A 25,219-nucleotide genomic window follows, 5' to 3' on the forward strand; every position below is an offset into this window, starting at 1 on the left:
CATGGGCCAAATACAGGCCATAGGTGTATCTTGTTTGGCCTTCACTGTGTTTTAGGAAATTTTAAAATTAGTGGTCAATGCTTAAAACCTGATAGAGTACATAAAAAAAAAAAAAAAAGGATTTATAGCTTCTCTCGGGAAACAATCCATGGCAACAATGGGCCACATTCCTACCTGACATCAGGGGCTATTGCTGAGGCGTGCTGCCCTCCGGAGCTGGGCTGAGGTCTCCAGTTCAGCACCAGCCCCCAGGCATCAGTCACTGCTGCTCCGTTCAGGGTCTGAGCAGCTCCCTTTGGTGTCGGTGTTTGGGCTCATCCTCTCACCCGTGGAGTTCAGGAGTCCGAATGGTCAAAAGAACACTTCCAAGTTACAACAATGACGCAAGAGCTACTTTCCCCATTTGAGAGTCGATTTATAGAAGTTAGCCCGCAGGGAACACAGATGTGCGACAGGAATGCCACCACTCCTCCTACCCTGTAGACATTGATAATCAATCCGCTGGACCCAGAACCTTCTCAACACAAGTGACTTTTCCAAGAAAGGCTTTTCCAATTTATCAGGTGAAAGCTTTTTTTCTTTTTTGATGGCAAAATATATGTATCATAAATTTCACCATTTTAACCACTTTTAAGTGTAAAATTCAGTGGCATTAATTACTTTCACAAAGTTGTGCAACCACCGTCACTATCCATTTCCTGAACTGTCTCATCATCCCAAACAGAAACTCTGTGCTCATTAAACAATAATGCCACACTCCCCTCCCCCCCATCCCTGGTAACCTCAGGTCTACTTTCTGTCTCTATGAATTTGCCTATTCCAGGTACCTCATGTTAAGTGGAATCATACAATACTTATGCTTTTGTTTTGGGCTTGTTTTGCTTAGCATAATGTTTTCAAGGTTCATCTATGTTGTGGCATTTGTCCCTTTAGAAGGCTGAATAATATTCCATTGTACATCTAATATACCACATTTTATTTATCCATTCATCAGTTGATGGACATTTGGGTTGCTTCCACCTTTTGGCTATTGTGAATAGAGCCAGTATGAGCATTGCTATACAATATCTGTTTAAGTCCTTCCTTTCAGTTCTTTTGAATATAAACCTAGGAGAAGAATTGCTGGATCACGTGGTAATTCTATAATTTTTTGGAGGGACCACTGTACTGTTTTCCATAGCGACTGTACCATTTTGCATTCCTGCCAACAGTACACAAGGGTTCTAGTTTCTCTACGTCCTTGTCAAGATTTGTTATTTTCTTTCTTTTTTTTTTTTTTCTGTTTTTTTGTTGTTATTTTGTTTTGCTTGTTTTTAATGAGAGCCATTCTAGTGGATGTGAAGTGGCAGATGAAGACTTTTTGCCTATCCTGGAACCAAAAGACAGTTCAGGCTGAAAACAGTTATACCCTGGACAGGGCTTCAGGTATATGTACACGTGTCACATCTGGAGTTGCTGGCTAAGGTGAGCTGGGGAAATGGGGAGGTGGGGAGTGGACAGCAGCTACTCCCACTGAGAAATGCCTCATGGTCTGACATCACATGGCAGGTCATGTTCACAAGCCTCAAATCCCCAAATCCACCAAGTTTTCTCCTAGTACCTTCCACTGCCCCAGTGTTTCCCGAGTTTGATATTCAAGATTATTTAGGTAGTATGTAGATGAATATCTTTGTACTGACATAATAAAAAATATTCATTGAGTGCCTACTAAGTAACTCATTTTTCTAGGCATTGGGCATGGAACAGAACAAAACTCTCTGATTCTAAGCATGGAGGTTATATTCTACAAAGGTGTTTATTTTCGTACATGTTACAAAAATAATGCTTTTCCATTTATAATAGTGATAAAAAGCTTCCCTTTTTTTTTTTTTTTTTTTTTTTTGCGGTATGCGGGCCTGTCACTGTTGTGGCCTCTCCCGTTGCGGAGCACAGGCTCCAGACGCGCAGGCCCAGCGGCCATGGCTCACGGGCCCAGCCGCTCCGCGGCTTGCGGGATCCTCGCGGACCGGGTCACGAACCCACGTACCCTGCATCAGCAGGCGGACTCTCAATCACTGCGCCAGCAGGGAAGCACAAAGCTTCCCTTCTGAGTACACTTATTTAAGTGAGAAAAATGAATCAACGTAAGGGAAAACATTTAGTAAATATTACCAGCGGGATGGGACATGGCAAGAATCGGGAGGGAAGGTAGAGGAGCACAGGGGGCTGATGTTTGGGAAACGTGCAGGTGGCCTGCTTACCTTCACTCACCAACTGCCCAGCGCTGATTCTCTCAAGGTCCCCACCACACAAAAGCCCTAGGAGGTACGTGATGGAGGAGTTTCCCCATGAGAACAGCAAAGATTCTAACAGGGGTTGTTGAGGTAATTTTCTTATTTGGAAAGCCTTGTTAGGAATTCCACAAATTCCCTCTGCTAAAGCTGCACACGAATTTTTGTTTTTGGCCAGAATTTTATCAATTAAGGTGGCGACTATTAATTGGAACTCAGCGTTCCCCAGTGCCTCCTGCTTTGGGAGCAGAGCGCCCTCTGGTGGCAAACAAAAGAACCTTCGGCGGCAAGTACAACATAATAGCAGATCAAAGGCGGCCAAGAATATTGAACAGGAACTTGGAGACATCCTAGTCCACCCCTCTTGTTGTGCAGGTGACGAACAAAGGTCTGGAGAGAGGCCCTGGCCTTGCCAGAGTCACACAGTTCATGACAGAGTCTCTGTTGATTCGGCAGAAAATATGCACACAGGCCGGGCTCCCCTCATTACTAGCTGTGTGACCTTGGACAAGTTACCTAACCTTTCTGAGCCTCGATTTCCGCTTTTGTGAAATCAAGATGATAATGGTTTCTCCCTTTGCATCTGTTGGAGGATTAGCTGAGCTAACACTGTAAAGTGCTTGATCTGGGATCCTTTGTATTGTGAAGGACCAAAGAACAAGTTACTTTCCTTGGGGGAAGTAACACTTAAGCACACTGCCAGTGCCTCACTTGCAGTACTTTACACCAGTAAGTACCAACCCCCTGAAGCCAGAACAGGAGGTGGTGAAGATTAGGACTACTGTCCTGGCTCTTGGACCCCCAGACTAGAACCTGTCTTGACCTGACCAGCACCAGCTACACCACCTGAAACTCTCTAGGCACCAGGCTGAGGGTGACAGGAGGCAAAGATCCTGTCCCATGACTCTGGAGTTTCTTGGAAATCAAGGGCTACTTTACGGGGACTTACAGGTACTCACCGACCTTTATCTCTTATGGACAGATGGGAGCTATAGTGGGAGTCAACTTTATCTGTTTTGAATGCACTTTTTATCAATTAGTTCACACCACTGTAAGTATTTCAAACCCTTCCCTCCAACATGTATATCAAAGGACCCAGAACAGTACAGAAACCCACCTCTATTATCAGTTAAACTCATTATCCTTTACTCTTTCTGCAAACTTAAATCATCCCTCAAAAGCAATTTGCTTTACAATGTCCAGGACCAATAAAATTACCTTTGTAGAGCCCCAGTTTTCTCATCTGTAAAATGGACATAAGTAACACCCACATGGCATTACCTCCTGGGTTCAGTGTAAAAATCAAACAAAATAATGAATGAAAAGTGCTTTGAAAACTAAAAAGTGCTATAAATGTAACAGGGATTAGTCTTTTTCATATAATCTGGGCATCGTTCAGGCACCTGGGGACTGCTTCCCAGAAAGGCAGGCATACGACTTAAGAAGACAAATCAGTCCTCTCATACAGGCTGGCACTGTAAATCCAAGGACAAGAATATACTGTTTTAAAGAAATCCAGCTCCTTTGCTGAAGATGGAAACAAGGGAGACTCTTCATGACTCTCACTGTGGTGTACTTGGATTCGAATGGCACTGTGGCCTGCAATCCGTTTTGCATCCCACATGTCCCTGTTCTGTAGGGGATAATATTTTCACAAGAAACAAGTCCGAAAGTGTGTCCAGTGTTTTAGCCTTCCTTAACCCTGGGGCAGGAGGCAGAAAGAGTGAGGTTATTCACCTTCACCATCTCTACCTTCTTGCTGCAAAATTGATGATGATGATGATGGGGTACAGGATCTCCTTTGGAGGCTGAATGATTTTCCAACATGATGCATCGAGTATGAAATACAGCAAAACTCACACTCAGCCTCCTTACCTATAATTCTTACCAAGTATTCCTAGCAAATAATCTCCATGACCTTCATGAAAACAGGCATCTATATAGGAAAGGTTAATTTTTTCCCTCCATTTTCCTTTCTCTATAGAAATATAATTATTAAACTAACAAGGCACAACCATTACTAATTTCAAATCAGTTTGTATTAAAGGTGTGGCGACAAGTCGCTTAAGAAAGGTTGAATTTGACATCTTTGTCACTAACCTTCAACTGTAATTACCACTGTTTACATTTAACTGTTGGGAGGGTGTTGCAGATCCCTTTGAGAATCTGAAGGGAATCATGGAATCTGGCCCCTGAATAATAATTATGCATATAAAATTTGCATACAACTTCACAGAATTCACATCTTCCTAAACTAGGTTTAAAGGAGTCCTAATTTTGCCTCTAGTTTGGGTAACTCGCCCATCATTCTTCAGGGTAAAATTCTTCTGCAGTACATGTGGTGTTGGGAGCTTTTCAGGTCTTCAGGTCAGGCTGACACTGAAAGCCCTTGAGAGCAGATTTCATTCTGCATTTTAGGCACTGAGTACATGAATCTATTTTTGTCTATTTCTAACTTCTCCAGAGAAAGACTGCATTTGTCTTTCTAGGACACCAATCACATTCCCATGTCCTCTTGTTCTCCTGGCAAAATGCTGAACAAAGAAGGAGAGATTTTGACTCTGTGTGGCTTGAATGCGTTAAACAAACAAACAAAAAAAAGCTTAATTGAGGTAGAATTGACTTTCAATAGATTATATGTTTAAAGTGTACAGTTTGATAAGTGTTGATGTGTAATACACCCACGAAGCTATCACAACAATCACGATAGAGAACATATCCTTACCCCCCAAAATTTCTTTGTGGCCCTTTGTAATCTCTCCCTCCCACCCTTCCTCACCTCACCATCCCCGGGCAACTGCGGATATGCTTTCTGTCCCAATTGATTAGTTTGCATTTTCTAGAATGTGACTGGCCCAAGGTCATCCCAACGCTAGCACCGACCCTAGGTTGGGGGGCTGGAGCTTCTGACTTCTGGTCTCAGCATTTCCCTTACAAGGTGGGCTGCCCTCTGTGAAGGACTGAACATCTCCATCACAAGCCCAGCCAAGAAAGTGTCAGCACCAGGAATACCCCTGGGATACCCTTGATTCCAGCCCCAGGGTCAATGTCATAGACTTCAAAATAGGCGAAGAAACACCATAGACGTGTTGAAGGTCCACAAGAATGACCATTTTGCTTTTCACTTTATTCTAAAATGAGTTCTTGTGCATCAGAGCAGAAAAAAAAATGACAGAAATACTGAACCTAGCGAATTTAGTAGAAACCATTTAAAATAAAGATACTAAGTAATGGATTGCAAGTAGAATTAAAATAAATGATCCAAAATACAAGTCTCACTCTACAGACTACAAGGTTCATTCACTTGCCTTCTTCAGCCTCACAACACCCCTAAGGGTAGGAGGAAGAAAACAGCTATCTCCATTTTGTACACAGAGAGCTAAGGCCCATGATATGCTCCAGAGCTCAGACCTTTGAGTGTCAAGGCTAAGGCCACAGTCATGTTCTCAGCAAATCCAAGGTCCTTCCCAACGTGTAAGAGAAGTATAAGCACCTGGATCCCTGGGCACGTCTGCTTAAAAACGGACAAATCTGCTTGTTAACGTGACTAGACTCAGTGTACTTGGTACAAAACTGAATTTCACAAAGAGCTTTGAAGAGCACGTGGCAGTGTGTGGCAGTGATTGGATGTGTATAACCTGTCCTTGGTTATTTGAAGAAGAGGAGGTGTGTTTCTGAGCAATCAGGCACCCCGTATGTGAAAGGAATGTTTCCACAGCATTTCAAGGAGGCCCATGGAGCTGGTGGGTGGACCCCAAGATGCCCTGGACCCAGGTTCTCCCACCAGGAGACCGGCGTGCTCACAAGCAATGGACCTGCATAGGGGAACCAGGACTCCTGTAAGCCTCCTCACAGAAGCGATGGTGACACTGTCCATGGGCTCCCCTCAGACGACAGTCACATTGCTACTTGGCCCATCCCTTTGGTCCTGTGTTCATCCACTCAGAGTCCTCTTGATCTTTCTTCCTGCGAATGAGTTTTTCCCCATGATGGTCCAAGGACTTGGGCCTTTCTCTCCACTCCCGCAAAATGGGTATAGCCCTCATTTCTAATAATCTTTTGAAACAACCTCTGCTTTCCCTTCTCCCTATTTACCCTCCGTGTGCACACACCCACACACAGACACAGAGCCCATTACAGAACTGCCTTCCTTAGATACCCTCTGATCACAAGTGATGAATGATGCAGCAGTGGGCTGCCCCTGTGGTCGGGGAACATGTGGCTCCACATGGTTTCTACCCTGAGTCGTTCAGAAATAAGGAACTGCTTCTCCTCACACATCCCCTGTACGTTTCATTTATATCCCAACTTCCGCCATGCTAGCCTTGGCCAACCTGCCCATGGAAGCCAGGTCTGACGGCTTTTTTGAGAAAATGGATACGAAAAACGATGAGGGGGCAAGTCACCGAGAAATCAAACCCCCTTCCCCAAATCACAAAGAAAAGCAAATCCCCACCGGGGTCAAGAGCAGGACCCAAGGGCTCCTTTTGAGGCACAATGACTTCACTGCTTATTAAACCACAAGGTCTGAGCGTTGGAATGAACCTTACCAGATCTGTCCCTTAAAGAGTAAAGTCAACCCCAAAGTTTTCCGGATCTGCAAATGAAATTTGGATTGGTTAAGAAGCAGCGTGGCGTCTCTCCTCCCTCCGAGCACAAATCCCTGTGTGCTTAGCTCTGTTCCAGCTCCAGATCTGCCCCTTGGCTGTGCTGCCTCACTCCAGGCTCAGTCTGGGAATAAGCCACCACAACGCCCTCCTCTGCACTTCGACAGCAGGACGGTAAGCGTCACGAATGGGCTCCTCACTTCCTGAAACAGTCTGCACATATATGTGGGCTTCCTCTGCTCCTGTGATATTCTTCTCCTGTGTGGGTAATCTCCTAGGATTCTTGAGAAAACAAACAGGTTTAAAAAAAAACACATCAAAGACTTTTGCTTCTGGTCAAGTTGGAGTAACAGAAGCCAGATTTACCCTCCCACCTGAAACAACCAACCATCAGACAAAATGTTTGGAACAGATAGTTTTCAAGACATTGGACACCATCAGTGTGATCATTGATATGGTTGGGTTTTAATCTACCATCTTCCTATTTGTTTTCTATTTGTTCTACCTGTCTGCTGGTACTTAACATTTTTTTCTGTCTTCTTCTGTATAGATTTTAGAAGCACCTTACTGAGTTCCATGAAAAAATATTTTTCCATGAAAAATATTTGCTGAGGTTTATATTGGAATTACACTTATTATACAGATCAATTTGAAGTTGTCTGATATCCGTATACCATTGAGTCTTCTTATCCAGGAGCATTGAATACCAACTCCCATTATTTAGGTCTTACTTAATATCTTTTACTGAAGTTTTATTATTCTCCATAAAGGGATTACATGTTTTTGTTAGATTTATTCCTCATCATTCTGTGTTATTTTTATTACCACTACAAAATGGTATTTTTTAAAAATTACTTTTTCTCATTAATTGTTATTGATTTTTAGCAATGTGAATTACTTTTTAATATTGATTTTATATCCAGTAAACTTGTTAAAATATCTTGTTAGTTCTATTAATTTATCTGTAGATAATTTGGCTTTTCTATGTAGATAATCATATCATCTGTAAATAATGACTTTTTTTTTTTTTTTTTGCGGTATGCGGGCCTCTCCCTGCTGTGGCCTCTCCCATTGCGGAGCACAGGCTCCGGACGTGCAGGCTCAGCGGCCATGGCCCACGGGCCCAGCCGCTCCGCGGCATGTGGGATCCTCCCGAACCAGGGCACGAACCTGTGTCCCCTGCATCGGCAGGCAGACTCTCAACCACTGCGCCACCAGGGAAGCCCAATAATGACATTTTTGTTTCTTCTTTTCCAGTCTTATGCTTTCTGCTTCTTTTTCTTTTTTTTAAATCTTTATTGAGGTATAATTGACACATAAAATTGTAAGATATTCAAAGAGAATAGTGTGATTATTTGACATACATATACATTGTGAAAAGATTCTCCTGCACTGAGTTAATTTCTACCTCTTTTTCTCATCCTGCTGCGATGACTAGGACCTAAAGTATAATATCAAATAGAACTGGTAACAACGAGCATCCTTGTTTTGTTTCTGATCTGAAAAAGAATCATTAACATTTTACCTTTAGGTATGATATTTGCTGTAATTTTTTTTTTTTAAAGATGCCTTGTTTCAAGTTAAGGAAGTGCCTTTTAAATTTTTGGTTTGCTTGGAGTTCACATCACAAATGGCTGTAAAATATTTTTGAATTCTCTTCTATGGAAATGATCACATGATTTTTCTCTTGTACCAGTGAAATAAGTGATATTAAATTAATTTTCTAATATTAAATAAATCTTGAATTCCTGTCCAGCCAGTAAAAATATAATGAGAACCTCCTTTGTGCTTACCCTGCACTTCTCCTGTACACCAGAGGCTTTAAGACCCTTAGCTTGTTTGCCATGTGAATGATGTATAATGATTATAACCAAGAGTTCTTACCTCAGCTATCCTGGGACTGTCATAGATTTCTGAAATTTCACAAGGCCTCTCACTTTCCTAAGTTGTTTTAAAAAATAAAACAAAATAGAGAAGAAGAAGAAATGAAAGGTTACAGCATTTGCCCATGACCATGATTAAAATCAGTGGTTCTTAAACCTGGCTGCACACAGAGAGCTTTAAAAATAAAACAAAATAAACAAACAGATAATAACTCCCCCCTCCCAGAAAAAACATAAACAAGAGATACCACTGTGAATTACTTCAAAAATAATCCAGGTTGACAGTGTGGAAAAGTGGGTGGAAGCGGAGATGGAACAAGATTGGCCGTTGTTAATAACTAGATTCATTACACTATTCTCTCTACTTTAGTATCTGCTTAACGTGATCCATCATAAAATGTTGAGATATTTTTGGTACCAATGCCACAGCTCTAACATTCAGAGATTCTGATTTAATTGGTTTTGGTGGTTGGTATTTTCATAGCCTCCAAGATGATTTTAAAGTGCCCTGAAAGACTGAGGAACCATTACTTAAATAATACCACCAACAACCACAATATTTCTTAATATATTTAAAGTTTACAGCTTGTCAACGCATCTTTATACCCATGATCTCATTCCATCCTTACACCTCCGCTTACCTCTTAAAATAAGTTGGGTAGGGACTTCCCTGGTGGCGCAGTGGTTAAGAATCCGCCTGCCAATGCAGGGGACATGGGTTCGAGCCCTGGTCCAGGAAGATCCCACATGCCTGCGAAGCAACTAAGCCCGTGCACCACAACTACTGAGCCTGCGCTCTAGAGCCCGTGAGCCACAACTACTGAGCTGGCGTGCTGCAACAACTGAAGCCCGCGCACCTAGAGCCTGTGCTTTGCAACAAGGGAAGCCACCGCAGTGAGAAGCCTGCGCACCACAGTGAAGAGTATCCCCCGTTCGCCGCAACTAGAGAAAGCCCGCGTGCCACAGTGAAGACCCAACGCAGCCAAAATTCAAAAAAAATTTTTTTAATTAAATAAATAAGGTGGGTATATATTTTTTTCTTTTTGGCCGCACTGCACAGCTTGTGGGATCTTAGTTCCCCACAAGGGCAAGGAGGGATTAAACCCTGGCCCTTGGCCGCTGAGACCACGGAGTCCTTACCACTGGACCGCCAGGGAATTCCTGAGGTGGGTAGTTTTTATGACTCTTATTTTAGAGTTGAACTAACCAAGAAACAGAAAATGTTAAGTCACTTGTCCAGGATCATATAAATTGTACAGTGGCAGAGCCAGGGTTAGAACCTACGTTTATTACTCCCCATTAACGCCTACCACTGTGAGAGCTATCAGGAATGTTCATAAATAAGGATGGAATTAGAGCCCAGAGTCTACACTACACAGTTGTATCACAACCATGGACCCTGGCTGGATGTGGGTCAGGGTGGCCCTTGAATTCTGAGCCTGGTCTCCAGAGCAATCTGGTATTTGCATGGGGTGGGATCGGGAGATTCCCTTGTGACTGATGTGTGTTCAGAAGTGGGAAAAAGACAAAGATAAACAGAGTCACATACTCCTGGACGTATCCCTGCGATAGATGCCTCAGGGTCTGTTTGTCTCCCATCCTTCCTAAGATCACCTCCATCCTCTTTGTGAAGCTTGTGGCCTTGTTTCTCAAGGTTAGAGAACACACCCACTGTACTGACGTGTTTGCCGTAGCAACAAACGTCCCTCTCCGCTGCTACTTTTTGCCATCCCAGATACCATCCTCAAGTGACACAAGGGTTGTGTGACAAATCAGCTCTGCCTGGAGGATAATGTCATGAGTCTGAGACAGAAACTGAGGCACAGAAACATCCACCACCTCGTCCTCAGAAAACAGACGTGGGTCCTGACACCCTCAGCCCAAAGCCAGTTCATCAAATACCGATTCTTGCCAACGCGTCAGACCCAAAGAAGCTGCTAATCACCTCGGTGGACTCACTGCTGCTTCTTCTTTGGTGAATCAGAGTAAATAGTAAGGCCACCAGCAGGGCCGTGGCCACCAGGGACGGGATGCCAGCTGCTAACCCAAGAGAAGGTCCACAGTCCTGCACAGAGAAAACAGTCAGGTTCTCCCAGAAAAAAAGGAAGAGTTTGATTGATTAAAAGTAAAACAAAACCCTACATGGACCCTAAGTTTCGTACACAAAATCAAAAGGGTAATGAAATAACAGTGAAAAATTGTTTGCAACGTACATGACAAACGGCTCATTTTCATAGGAGTTAATGTACATAGTTTAAATCAATTGGAAAAGGGTGATAATTCAGTAGAAAATTGGACAAATATATGAACAGGCCATTCCTAGGAACAGAAATACAAATGTTGCATCAACACAGGAAAAGCTGAAATACAGTTCAAAGCAACAATTAGATACCATTCTTATCTATTAGTCTGGCAAAAAGTAAAAGGTTTTAGTGTATCCCACACCATTTTGATATGAATTTTTAAATTTATTTACATTAAATGCATGAGCCAATTGTTTTTCAGACTCCCATTTTGCTTTGATCTGAGTGGAAATAGCCACGCTTGTAGCCCCATAGGTTTTCAGATTTGCAGATTATTTGAAAATACCAAAGATAGTGTTCAGAATCTCTACACACATGCAATGTCGTATAATACTGGATTCTTCTTCATTTTTTGGGGGGTGATTTTATTAAAGAATGACATGATACATAAAAGTATACACATTATAAATATACAGCTTGATGACTTTTCACGTGATGAACCCACCCATGTAACCAGCACCCAGATGAAGAAACAGAACATTACCAGCCCCCCAGAAGCCCCTCGGGCTCCGTTCCAGTCACTGCATGTGTAACCTCTATCCTGAAATCCATCACCATAGGTTAGTCTTGTCTGTTTTTCAGTGTCATCTAGATGCACGTAGAAAGTATGTAGTCTCTTGTGTCTAGCTTCTTTTGTTCAACACTTTGGGAATCATCTGTGATTTTGCGTGTTCTCCTTCACTTTTGAACTGAGTTGGTCATAAGAATAATAGTTGAGGAAGATTCTGTGCTTGGTGACAGTTCACATATCAAACTTTAATCCTCAAAACGAATGCATGAGATGGGTACAGCATTATCCCCATTTTCTAAATGACCAAACTAAGGCTCCATAAGTTAAGTGATATACTTACTGCTCCTTTCCCACTGGTAACAGCTGGGGAGGAAGTCTGGGTGGAAAAAGAATATACGTCTTAAGAAAACAAAATCTATAGAATGCACGTCACACAACACAGTCTGTCCAAGGCTAAGCTGTAATGCCTGAAGTATATACCTTTGCTAAACTTTTTATTAAAAACAACTGCCGAGGGCTTCCCTGGTGGCGCAGTTGTTGAGAATCTGCCTGCCAATGCAGGGGACACGGGTTCGAGCCCGGTCTGGGAAGATCCCACATGCCGCGGAGCAACTGGGCCCGTGAGCCACAGCTACTGAGCCTGCGCGTCTGGAGCCTGTGCTCCGCAACAAGAGAGGCCGCAATAGTGAGAGGCCCGCGCACCGCGATGAAGAGTGGCCCCCGCTTGCCACAACTGGAGAAAGCCCTCACACAGAAACGAAGACCCAACACAGCCATAAATAAATAAATAAATATTTAAAAAAAAAAAAAAAAAAAAAAAAAACAACTGCCGAACACAACCCTCTTTGATTGCTTCTCAGGTAAGAAGGAATAAAATTGGGTTACAAGGAGAGAGAAATCAGAAATTCAGGTGAGGTCTTCATTATTCACCCGGTGGATTTGCCATAACAGGTTTCAGAACTCAAAAAGGTTTTCTCCTGTCCCAAGTCCCCACACCCTTCCCAGCACACTTTGGGCCTACTTGTCCCCGTCGCTAGAAGGGAAAAAAGTTCAATACCAGTGGAAGCCAGGCTCTTTAAGGAGGCCTTACCTGTTTCCAAACTGCAATGAAGCGAATGGCTTGGGCAGGTACCTGAAGTTGTGGATTATCCATGCTCCTGGGATAATTCTACATTGAATGAGTACAGCACATGTTCCCATTTCACATCTCCACTCAAGGAGGGGCACTGGATTTTACCCATTTATGAGATATATCAGATGAGAGTCTTATCTGGATCAATAAATCTCATGGCACAGAGTTCCACATTAGCAACTGACCCATGTAAGTTACGCTAGGTGATGCCGTGTGGGATTAAGAGCACGAGTCCTAGGCTCACGCTAGCTGGAATGAAATGGCGATTTCTCCACTCACAAGCTAACGAGCCTCATTTCTTCATCTATACAATAAGGCTGTGAGTACCTACCTCTAGGATTGGTAAAAGGATCAAATGAGCGCCAGGAGTATAAGCTATTGTCATTCCTTTAAACTTGTCAAAGCTCTGGCCAGACCTGTTATATATTGAATATTCTCATCAACCTCAGTGAGTACACTGGAATCCCAGGGGCTTGGACTTCTGACAGTTATTGTCTCTATTTTACCAAAAAAAAAAAAAAGATCCAAATCTCAGAGAAGTTATAGGTCTTCTCCCAGGTTTCATAGGTAACCATAAATCTAACCCAAATGTGGATGTTTGCATTCCAAGCCTAAGCCTCTTTCCCAGAGAGCTCCCATCAAAGGAGAGATTTGCTAACCAGGTATTGACACTTGGTACTTACATGGCTACAGTTTTTAAAAATAGAACTACTGGGGCTTCCCTGGTGGCGCAGTGGTTGGGAGTCTGCCTGCTGATGTGGGGGACATGGGTTCGTGCCCCGGTGCGGGAAGATCCCACATGCCGCGGAGCAGCTGGGCCCGTGAACCGTGGCCGCTGGGCCTGTGCCTCCGGAGCCTGTGCTCCGTGACGGGAGAGGCCGCGGCAGTGAGAGGCCCGCGTACCACAAAAATATATATATATAGAACTACCATATGACCCAGCAATCCCACTGCTGGGCATATACCCTGAGAAAACCATAATTCAAAAAGAGACATGCACCACAATGTTCACTGCAGCTCTATTTACAATAGCCAGGACATGGAAGCAACCTAAGTGTCCATCGACAGATGAATGGATAAAGAAGATGTGGCTCATATATACAATGGAATATTACTCAGCCATAAAGAGAAACGAAACTGAGTTATTTGTAGTGAGGTGGATGAACCTAGAGTCTGTCATACAGAGTGAAGTAAGTCAGAAAGAAGAAAACAAATACCGTATGCTAACACATATATACAGAATCTAAAAAAAAAATGGTTCTGAAGAATCTAGCGGCAGGACAGGAATAAAGACGCAGACACAGAGAATGGACTTGAGGACACGGGGAGGGGGAAGGGTAAGCTGGGACGAAGTAAGAGAGTGGCATGGGCATATATACACTACCAAATGTAAAGAGATAGCTAGTGGGAAGCAGCCGCATAGCACAGGGAGATGAGCTCGGTGCTTTGTCACCACCTAGAGGGGTGGGATAGGGATGGTGGGAGGGAGGGAGACGCAAGAGGGAGGAGATATGGGGATATATGTATATGTATAACTGATTCACTTTGTGGTACAGCAGAAACTAACACACCATTGTAAAGGAATTATACGCCAATAAAGATGTTAAGAAATAAATAAATGGATAAATAAAATTTAAAAAAATAAATAGCTACAGTTTTACCGAAGTGCAATCTCACCCTACCCCCACCTTAAAGCTGCATTTACCTTAAGGGTTCTATTTCTCAGGGTGATGCCAAGAGTTGCATATCGTTTTGGGTAAGATATTTTGTCTTCAGGTTACAGAAATTCACTTGGGCTGGCTTTGGCCCCCCAAAATGAGTTACCTCTAAGGATTCAGGGGTACCTCATGGAGCCCATGGGCAGTGGGAATCTGGCCTCTCTAGGGACTGAAGCTGGGGACCGGGAACTTGTCAGAACCAAAGCCATCCCTCCTGGGATCTCTCCATCACTCCAGGGTAGAATGGCCTTTCACCTGTACTTTTCTCTGCCTGTTTGCTTCCTTCTTTCTCTCTCCAGATGGATTTTTCTGCCCTCATGGACACCTGCTAATCATACCAGCTAATGCTTATGGAGAACTTACTATGTGCCAGGCTGTTCAAGTACTTTTCCTGTATCAACTCATTTATTCTTCACCATAGCCAGTGAAGCAGGACTATAACGATCCCCATTTTACAGAAGAGAAGAGTGAGGCACAGAGAAGTCAAGTAACTTGTGCAAGGTCACACAGCCCTAAGTGGCAGATGCCGAGTGGTCTGGCTCCAGGGTCCAAGTTCTTAACCGTTGGACTACTCTGCCTTCCATGACCAAATGCAGCATCCCAACCCAGTTTTTATACTTGACAGTTCAGTATGGCCCAGTAGGGGCGGACTTGCATATGTGGCCCTGTCCCCAGCTCCCTGCAGAAAAGCTCCCATGAGCTGAGTATCCACCTTTCCCTACCTTCCAGGGCTCTGGTGTTCCCAGTCATCCAGCTGCACCAAAACGGAAGGGTTCTATGGTAGAAATATAACTGCCAGGTAGGGTGGCCAGCCGTCCTGGTTTTCCACAGAAATTGCCTAAGTGGTAGCGCATTCAGTGCTAAAACCAGACAGTTCCAGGCAGGCTGGGGTGGCTGTTGTCCTACATAGGTTCAAAGGGAGGAGGGACAGCTCTCAGAGAAATGTGCTGTGAACCTGAGATGCTCCCAAAGTGATGACTAACAGTGTAAGGGCCTGCCTCTCGACCCATCCACCCTCACCGCCCCAAGCAACGGCTTCTTGCTTCTCTGAGTTACCTTCGTAGGCTGGGCCAAGCCAGGATAAGACAGAACCCGGGGTCGCTATGGACCTGCTGGCTTCGAGCAGCCGGGGGGAAGTGCCAGCAGTGGCCATATTAAAAGGTTTTGACAGGTAAGGAGAGGGACAGGGGAATTTGTCTGCAGACAACAAGCAGAGGCAGAAGCAGGGAGCAGAGTAAGTCAGGGAGGGTCCGAAGGCAGGGCCGCCCCGGGAGGGTAGAGCAGGTGCCAGGGAGTCACGGACAGATGTCAGGGCCGCCAGTGGCCGCAGAAGGCCGGCAGTGAGTCTCGAGGTTCTACCTTTCTGCTGCTCTCCAGAATGACGCCCCCACGGTACAGTAAACACGAGCACGGGCTTAAGCGTCCTCTTTCCTGATGATTCAGTTTATTCTCTTTGAATAACCGTATGACTTTTCAGAAAACTTTGGCACAGCCGAAACCACTGAAAAACTGGGCCAGGAAAACACCTGGCTCCATCACAGCAGCACTTCCGCTCAGAAAACAATCCTGGCGTGTTATCTCTACACAGCACAAGAACAGAAGATGGAGGACCAATTCTGGATTGAAACGGTCCACCATCATCAACTGCAAATCTCCATGTGGACTTGCAACTAAATGTCACAGAGCCATAAAACATTCATTCTTCTTGACCCAATAATTCCCCTTCTAGGCTACATTCTAAGGGAATCAGCTTACGTGCTGACAAGGATTTATCTATACCTACGTTTATCACAAAATCATTCCTAAGAGTGATTAATCACTTAAATAACTCACTTGAAGAAATATCACGTGACCACCCTCAGTACGGTTATAAAGGTGGACGGAAAACATCATATAAAGTTATGGGTAGAATAAGAAGACCATGGTACAAATGCAACAAAAGTCAAAATTTATGTAGAGTCAGACAGGACTGGAATTAGTGTCCCCAGTGTTTTCTGCTGATGGCAATTTAGCTGTTTTGGTTTTTTGCTATTTTCCTTTTCAAAATGTGTATTTATAATTTTTATAATCGAAAACATTTCTTTCAGCACCCCCAGCTCTTTGTAATGCCTTTGGAACCCGTGTAACTTGTTGCTTCACGTGAGCTTTGGCATCCTGGAGGCCCAGTGTCAACTCTGCATTGATCTCTGCTGACCTGCCTGGTGAACGGGGACCGCTGTACTCACTGTGTTGGCCGGGAGTGTGAAGTTCAGTGAAAAACTCTGGAAGAGAGAAGGAAACATTAAAGCTCCCAGGAATGGTCAGCCAGACTCCTCACCCCTCCACCAAATGTCACTGGCCCTGGCGGATTCCGGGAGAATTTACTGACCCATGGGCTCAGTCAGTCCCAGCCTCCCCTCCCAGTCTTGGCCCCAAAAGACGGCAGGGGAGCAGCGGAGCCTGAGGTCATGAGTTCCTCCCTCAGCATCAAGGCAGTCTTGGCCTCTCTCCTTTTCCAGGTCCTCAGCCAGGGCCAGATTAAGGGACCAGCCAGTGAAGCTATTGCCTGAGCAGTCCTGACCCAAAAGGGCAGCAGAAACATCACTAGAAATTCAGCAGAGTGCTAAAAATTGCTTTTTCCCCCGGAACTCCTTTCAGGGAGGAAACTGTGTAAAGTGATGGCGCTTTCTTCTTGGGGTCCAACGAGAACACCTGCTCCGGGCTTCCCTGGTGGTGCAGTGGTTGAGAGTCCGCCTGCCGATGCAAGGGATGCAGGTTCATGCCCCGGTCCGGGAAGATCCCACATGCCGCGGAGAGGCTGGGCCCGTGAGCCACGGCCACTGAGCCTGCGCGTCCGGAGCCTGTGCTCCACAATGGGAGAGGCCACAACGGTAAGAGGCCCGCGTACCGCAAAAAAAAAAAAACAACAAAAAAAAAACCCACCTGCTCCTTCAACCCCCTCCCAGGAGGAGAAGCTGAGGAAGACAAGATTCTGTTTTTGCAGAGTCTGAGGCAGGGGTTCCAGGCTGGAGCTGAGCTGGTCAGAACGACAGAGGAGATGCTAACCCTCTGTGCCCTCCCCTCACTCAGCAACCAGCCTTACCTCTCCCCCAAATATGGCATCAATATTTAAAGATTGTTGGCTCGATGGGGCACCGACATGTTAGCCTGCCCACGTGCCCACCTACCCGGCTCAGACCCTGCCCAGGGCCTCCAGTGGCTCCTTCCTCCTCCCTGTCCCCATGTCCTGTCACTCCAGTTTGGGCTCTTTGATGCCAGTTTTTCCAGGCTGCTCTTTACCCAGTCCCTTCTCTGCCTGGATGTGAAAAATGGGTGGACTTTGCTCCAACTCAGCTGGCGACGCTCTCTGCCCCTTGTTCAGGGAGCCGAAGTCATGTTTCTACTTTCCGGACCCCTGCCCCGCCCCCCGCTCGTGTCCACCAGCCCTGATTCCTGCCTCCTGGCTGGGCTCTCATTCAGCCCCAGCCTCCCTGGTTCCCCACAGCTTGGCTTAAACTCCAGCTCCTGATCTTCCTGAAGCTTCCCAAGACCTGGTTCTGTCATTCTAGAAGCAATGTGTTTGCTAAGTTTTAAAATTAAATGGTAGCCGACAATGGGAAGATTGGGAAGGATTAGAGAATCCAAGAGAATCCTAACATTTCAGACCTGAGGTGCCTTCAGGAGCATCTACCTCAGAACTCTCATTTTTTTAATACATCTTTATCAGAGTATAACTGCTTTACAACGTTGTGTTAGTTACTGCTGTACAACAAAGTGAATCGGCTATACGTATCCATATATCCCCATATCCTCCTGCCTCTTGCGTCTCCCTCCCACCCTCCCTACCCCACCCCTCTAGGTGGTCACAAAGCACAGAGCTGATCTCCCTGTGCTATGCGGCTGCTTCCCACTAGCCATCCATTTTTCATTTGGTAGTGTATATATGTCCATGCTACTCTCTCACTACATCCCAGCCTCCCCTCCCCCCTCGTGTCCTCAAGTCTGTTCTCTACATCTGTGTCTTTATTCCTGCCCTGCCACTAGGTTCATCAGTACCATTTTTCTAGATTCCATATATATGTGTTAGCGTACGGTATTTTTCTCTTTCTGACTTAGTTCACTCTGTATGACAGTCTCTACGCCCATCCACCTCACTACAAATAATTCAATTTCATTCCTTTTTATGGCTGAGTAAGATTCCATTGTATATATGTGTCACATCTTCTTTATCCATTCATCTGTCGATGGACATTTAGGTTGGTTCCATGTCCTGGCTATTGTAAATAGAGCTGCAGTGAACATTGTGGTACATGTCCCTTTTGGAATTATGGTTTTCTCAGGGTATATGCCCAGTAGTGGGATTGCTGGGTCATATGGCAGTTCTATTTTTAGTTTTTTAAGGAATCTCCATACTGCTTTCCATAGTGGTTGTATCAATTTACATTCCCACCAACAGTGCAAGAGGGCAGAACTCTCATTTTACAGAAGAGGAAGCTGAGGCCCAGGACTCCTCAGAAATTACCTCACGGATAAGTGAGAACAGGTGGAGCTTATCTTTTAAAACAGGCCAAGTGGGATTGGTCCATGTGACTCAAATCCAACCTGGAAGATGGTTCTAGAGGCAATACAGGCAATAGTCCCAATATATGCAAAATTGATGAGACACCTGTTTTAGCCAGCTTTCTGGAAGGTTGGAATTCAGAGAGGTTAATGAATGAGGAATTCCTTTGTGAACTAAAAATGTTCCAAGCACCTACAAGGTATCGTTCCCCCTACCCCCTGCTCCAGAGATTATGTCTTTCAATTAGGATGTCCCCAGCCAGCCAGCACACTTCAGTGAAGACTCTTCACTTCTCTGTCTCTTAGCAACAGGAGGCCCTCACTTTATAGAGAAGAAAATCAGTGAAGAATTGGAACAAGTTGCCCAAATTCACACGACTGGGTCTTTTGGTGACAGCCTCTTTCTACTACATTACAGGCTTCCTCAGGACTTCTAGAGTTTCTGCAGAATAATTGGAGCCCCCAATTATTCTGCACCTCCTCTTCCAGGACAGTATTAGGACAAGAGGGACATCTGGGCCACCTCAGGTCAGGGTCTTCCTGCTCAAGGGACCTAACCACTACCTTTCATGGTAATGCCAACTGAGCCTGCAGAGGACGCTGGATGGTCTCTGCATCAAACACAGCTGCCCAGAGCCTTATCTCATCAGTGAGCACCGGGTACTGATGTCAGCAGGCCCCGGACAAAGCTTCCTTTGGGGGGACAGCAGAAGGGAGGAGCAGCAACAAGTGGGCCATTGCACGTGCTGTTTATCAACATTTGGATGACGAAGGTTTTGGCTAATTTCAGAAAGACATTTATATTTTGTAGAAGCACCCTACAGCGCTCTCATGGAAAGAAAAACATCACGTAAATGTGGGTGGAGAAGAATCTCACGCAGTGTCCTTTAGAGAGGCAGCTGGGTGGGGCAAGGCAACCCTGGGCTTGGAGCCCCCTGATCTGGATTTGAGTCCAGACTCAGCCACTAAGTAGCTGTGTGGCCTGGGGAAAGTGAATCAAACTCTCTGGTCTCCATTTCCTCACAACAAATCTATTCTACCAGGCACTGTTTTTCCAGGGATCTATTAACTAAGCCCAAAGGAAATAATGTCTGTGGCAGCTCTTTCGAAACTGTGAAATACTCCAGGTGGAAGAGCACGTGGTGTCATATTCTTCATGGCCTAGTCAGCACAGAGCGAGGCACAGAGAAGCCCCTGAGAAGATCTTGTTGCATGGAATTGTCTACATGGATTAGCAATATTCAAAGTACCGGGATTTGGTACAAGGCACTCATTGTTAGTCTAAGCACTAGGTGATATCTACATAATGGTTCTGAAGGTACATCAGGATCTCAGTGGCTGAGTGTCACTCATTATGAGTCTGCTGTTTGTGATGGGAAGGAGGGGGGATGGGATAACCACCACTCACTGTTATGAGTGAGTGGTCACACGCTGCACTCATACCCTCCCCACAAGGGGGGCACTCTCATCTCTACATCGTGGGTGAGGTGACCGAAACCAGGACAGTTTTCTCAAGGTCCCCAAGTGGTAAGTGGGAGAGGCTAGATCACAGATCTTCCCAACTCCAAAGCCTGAATTCAACTCCTTTTTGTTCTTTTTTTAAGTTTTAACTTCTTGTTAAAAGACTTTCAAGAGGGCTTCCCTGGTGGTGCAGTGATTAAGAATCTGCCTGCCAATGCAGGGGACATGGGTTCGAGCCCTGGTCCGGGAAGAGCCCACATGCCGCGGAGCAACAAAGCCCATGCGCCACAACTACTGAGCCCGCGCTCTAGACCCCGCAGGCCACAACTACTGAGCCGGCGTGCCTAGATCCCATGCTCTGCAACAAGAGAAGCCACCACAATGAGAAGCCCGTGCACCGCAATGAAGAGTAGCCCCCGCTCACCACAACTAGAGAAAGCCCACATGCAACAACAAAGACCCAATACAACCAAAAATAAATAAATAAAATAAAATAAATTTATTGGGGAAAAAAAAAGATTTTCAAGAAACAAGAATGCAGAGGGCGTCTTCTTTAGAGGACAGCCTTCTTCCTAACCTTCTGAACCCTCCCTGAACCGCCCTTTCCCCAGGAACTGGGTCCTGACTGTTGAATTCTGACCCCTAAGTCTCTAGTCTGGCTACTCCCCCAGCTCCTAGTAGATAGAAATGCGGGTTCTGGATCAGGAGAGCTCTTCCAATGTGGTGTCAGCAGGCAGGGCCCCTCCCCACCCCCTGAGGCCCAGAGGTGGGAGAGGTCAGCCCTCTAACCTGGGCCTGCAGCCCTCCAGTCCTCCTGTCACTCAGCCCTCCCATCCTACATCTGTTCCCGTGTGCATGCTTCTAACAGACTTTACTCCTAGATGTCAACTCCTTTTAATAATCTCTTTAAAAAGGAATCACAGAAGCCTCTTCTAACTTACCAAGCTTCATTCGACTGAGTCATAAGCAAATGTGTATCAAGTCAATAAGGAAGGTGGAGGGTTCCCGACGCAACTTACGACTCTCCCTGTTGCTGATCACCCAGCAGACAGCAGACTGAACAAATAAGGATAAAGGCATGGGTCGGACCCATTGCTTCAACTGGGAACTGAAATTAGCCGAAACATTTACTTTGCACCCTTGTATGTGGGGTTTTAAAAACAAAACCTTAATATTAAAATATAAGATGGAATCATCAAATACTAGATAGAATGTTTTTAAATGATTGTACATTGGAAAAGAATTAAAAGCCAAGCTCCTTAACTTCTTGCCCCAAGGGTACAGTTATATTTGAATTAGGAGACGTGAAATCTAAAAGTCTGGGGATTGTTTTTTATAGAGAGAAATGAAGGTTAGGCAGAGGAAAGACGCTAACCAGCACTCACCATTTCCGACAGCCTCCCGAGAGCTTTCTCCAAACACTGCCCTCAGCAAACTCCTTTCTTGCTGGTGTTATTGGCTTGTGTCTTGCATTTGTAGGAACATCCAGCTGGGAGAGCAAGGGTGACAGGAGAAGAGGTGGCTCCCACAGAGCTCTGGCCAAGCCATTTATGGTCAGGGGAGGAGCCCAGTCCTTGGCCCACCCCTTGGGGAAGATGGTCTTCTGCTTCAGGGCCACTGTGTAAGGGCCAGGTCATCTACCTTCGTCGTCTTCATTTTCTGTCCTTTTTACTTTTCAAGCCCCTTCCTTGGTTACACCTCCATCTCAGCAAAGAACCCAGAGCTGGCCTGAGAGCCTGGCGACTCCTGCACCAACATCCCTTTAGAAACAATGGGTTACACAGGCTGAGTGAGGCGGGCCACTCCACCTCCAGCTGCTAGGCCGTGGCGTGATCCCCGTCCCAGCAATGATGGAGTCAACACATCACCAGCATCGATGTAGGGGCCTGGGAGATGGGGGCTGGAGCCCGCTCTGTGTCGGAGGCTGTAGCTGCCTCAGTGAGCACATGCCGCAGGCAATGAGACGCATGGCGGTGAGTTAGCTTCACCCCCTTTCTGTTCTCACATTTTGATGGGGAGTCTCGCAGAGCTGGAGGAAGCCATGAAGGTGGGCTACCTTATAATTCTTACGAGTTCTTTGTTAGGAGTTTGCCTCTTTAAAACAATGAAGGAGTTGGAGTCTCATGTCCACAAAACAATTAAAACCAATCATTTGGTCATTTCAATGAGTGCATTCATTCATTTACTAAACAAATCTTTTTGACAACTTCTCTATGTCACCTATTATTCTGAGCACTGTCCTGGGCTTGGTGATAAAGACAAATGAGGCCCGAACTCTTAGGGAATGTATGTTCCAGCGAGGCAGATGGACAACAATCTGAACTAAACAGCAAAAACCACTGTGGAGGAGCAAGCGGGGTGTCAGGGAAGAGTGACTGGGGTGACCAGGAGGCAGTTGCTTTAGATGTCTCTGAGAGCTGACATTTAAGATGCACGTGAAAGATGAGAGGAGGGTCCCAGGCGGAGGGAACAGGAAATGCAAAGTCCCGGGGATGAAGCAGGCTTCGTGTGCTGGGACCAGAGGGAGGCCAGTGTACCTGCAGGGAGGGACCTGGAAGAGGTTAAAGACAGAGTGAGCTAAGGGCCCGTGATGTGAGCAGGCAGGGCACGGTAAGATTTCCATCGTAGAGCAATGGGAACACTTTCAGGGCTTTTGGGAGGGAGAGGGGATGACCTAACTGATGTTGACAATATTACCCGGCTCCTCTGGGGAGCCTGGTTTATAGGGGACACAAGTGTTAACCTGGAGACTGGTTAGCAGAGCCCAGGTGAGTGGTGAGGCTGGCTGCCCTGGGATGAGGACAGTGGAGATGGAGAGGAGTCAATGGGTTTGTGGCTTATTGTGGGGATAAAGTCAGTGAGACTTGACGATGGAAGAAATGTGGGGCAGGGGAGGAGAGAGAAGGGGAGGGGAAGATCAGAATGAAGCCGACTCCTGGGTTTGGGGCTTGACTAACAGGCGTGGAGGCACCATCTGCCTAGGCAGGTGATACTGGAAAACGGGGTGTGGGGATCCAGGCACTGGGATGCTGTGCTGAATAAGACCTACGTGGCCTCTGCCTCATGGGGCTTCCAGTCCCCAAGACGCCACAGTGACGGCTCAACTGAATCCACAGGTGCCTGGACGGTGGGGAGACAGCACAGTTCAGAGAGGCCTGTGTGGAAAGCCTTGGCCGCCCTTCTGGACCGTGTGAGGTCTTAGGCAAGTGAAGTAACTTCTTCCAGCCTCCGCCTGAATCTATCAAGTGGAGAAAATACAGTTTACAATGACGGGACTATTGAAATCAGCACAACTGGTACAAATTATGCTTCTAACTTTGCTTGGTGGGCATAGACTCACACCTGGGCCAGAGAGCTGGACCAAGGAACTCGAGTTGATGGCCCCTGTTCCCTCTGACTAGGCTGTCTGTGGATGGGCAAGACCAGCAAGGTCCTTTTGGACTCTTTTTGTTTACTATGCATCCACTGATCACCAACTCTCCCTCTGACGGACACGTTACTTCTTTAGAAGAATTGCTAAGACCTCCAGTCAGAGGGTGCTCTGGCCTAAGAGTCTGGGTCAGTCATGGTTCTCTGGTCATAAGCATCAAAACAGACTCTTTCTAATTTAAGAAGAAGGGGAATTGGTTGGTTGAGTGTAGGGGAGCTCACAGAAAGAAGAGAGGGCAGGGACCCCAGCTCTGGGTTGCTCCTGAGGCTTCAGCAGTAAGGACTCCTGGACAGTCCTCTCAGGATGTCCTCCCAGGGAAAACCAGCTCCGAAGTAGCTTGGCCCTTTTGCCCCTTGACCAGGACTCCAGTTCCAGGAAGACGATCTGATTGGTCTTGAGACAGACTGGGATCTGGGACCTGGGGCCCTTTGCTGCCGTGCTTGCACCTGGACAAAACTCTCCTCAAGCAACAAAATTCAAAGAAACTATAAAAGATACAAAGAGACCAAAAAACCCAGCTGCCACGTCTGAGATGTCCGAGCAGAAGCAGGGTACTGTGCACACACCCTGCACGTGGCACCCCCAGCGGGGTGGGCAGACCACCTAAGTCACCCTTCTGGCCTGACCCTCACCTCATATAAGGGGCGAGCTTGCCCCCCTCAGGGAGTGAGCGAGAGAACCTGTTACATGTTTTCGCTCCCTGGCGCTGCAGCAGGAGTCCCAGTAAGGCCTTGCCTGAATTTCTCATCTGGCCTCCTATCAATTTCTATTGATCAAAGAGTCCAAGGGCCCTGCTTGGTAACAGTCTGGTTTGGGTCATGTGCCCAAGCAGGACCTAGGCCTGGCTGACAGTCTGCCCAACGTGGGTCCCTCCAACGTGAGACGAGTTGGTTCTGCAAAGGGAACTTGGCATCATCACCCAAAGAAGAGGTTATGGGCGAAGTGAGGTTATCGGCTCACTTCCTCTGGAAGGTATCGGATCTGAGAATTATCACCTTAGAAACTGTAGAAGAGATGCCCTTAGCGGGTGAGAGGTTAGAGCTGCCAACCCTGCGATTCTCTAATCATTTGTATTTAAACCTGTACAAGCCCGATCACACTGATAGTTTGCCAGGCGACAACTGGTCAGTTTAAAAAGCTGGTCCATTCCAAATAATAGGTGGTCTTATTCTGGTTTTAAAATATCTTTATCTAAAATGTCAGTAGGGAAGTCGTGATGAGCTAAAATGTGAAAACAAACAGAAGGACTCTGGTCATGTCCTGACCTATGAATGTCACATGTGAGAACCATTAGTGGGATCCACCAGATAGTTCTAGTTCATTTCATTCTTAACGTGAGTTACGAGTTGTTTTGGCCAATGCCAT

The 25,219-nt window shown here is 45.9% G+C and overlaps 1 protein-coding gene across 1 annotated transcript; it reads right to left on the bottom strand.

The window, feature by feature from the left end:
• Positions 1 to 6,985: 6,985 nt before the first annotated feature.
• On the bottom strand, positions 6,986 to 17,565 carry OPALIN (oligodendrocytic myelin paranodal and inner loop protein). Its single transcript, XM_032607592.1, has 6 exons — positions 17,560 to 17,565; positions 16,650 to 16,685; positions 11,915 to 11,950; positions 10,706 to 10,825; positions 8,762 to 8,818; positions 6,986 to 7,159 (listed from the first exon to the last, which is right to left on the bottom strand). Exons 1-6 carry the CDS (start codon positions 17,563 to 17,565, stop codon positions 6,986 to 6,988), a joined length of 429 nt encoding a protein of 142 aa, XP_032463483.1.
• Between the last annotated feature and the right edge of the window lie 7,654 nt (positions 17,566 to 25,219).

Source organism: Phocoena sinus, chromosome 16, assembly GCF_008692025.1.
Source record: "Phocoena sinus isolate mPhoSin1 chromosome 16, mPhoSin1.pri, whole genome shotgun sequence".
Taxonomy (NCBI): domain Eukaryota; kingdom Metazoa; phylum Chordata; class Mammalia; order Artiodactyla; family Phocoenidae; genus Phocoena; species Phocoena sinus.

What these genes read in the sequence shown, in the direction of transcription:
- OPALIN (XM_032607592.1), bottom strand. An exon ending in TTACCAGTGGGAAAGGAGCA is followed by an intron (nt 10,826 to 11,914) that starts GTAAGTATATCA and finishes TTCTCTGTGCAG; the next exon opens with GACTGTGGACCTTCTCTTGG. An exon ending in GCAGCAGTGAGTCCACCGAG is followed by an intron (nt 8,819 to 10,705) that starts GTGATTAGCAGC and finishes AAAACAACTTAG; the next exon opens with GAAAGTGAGAGGCCTTGTGA.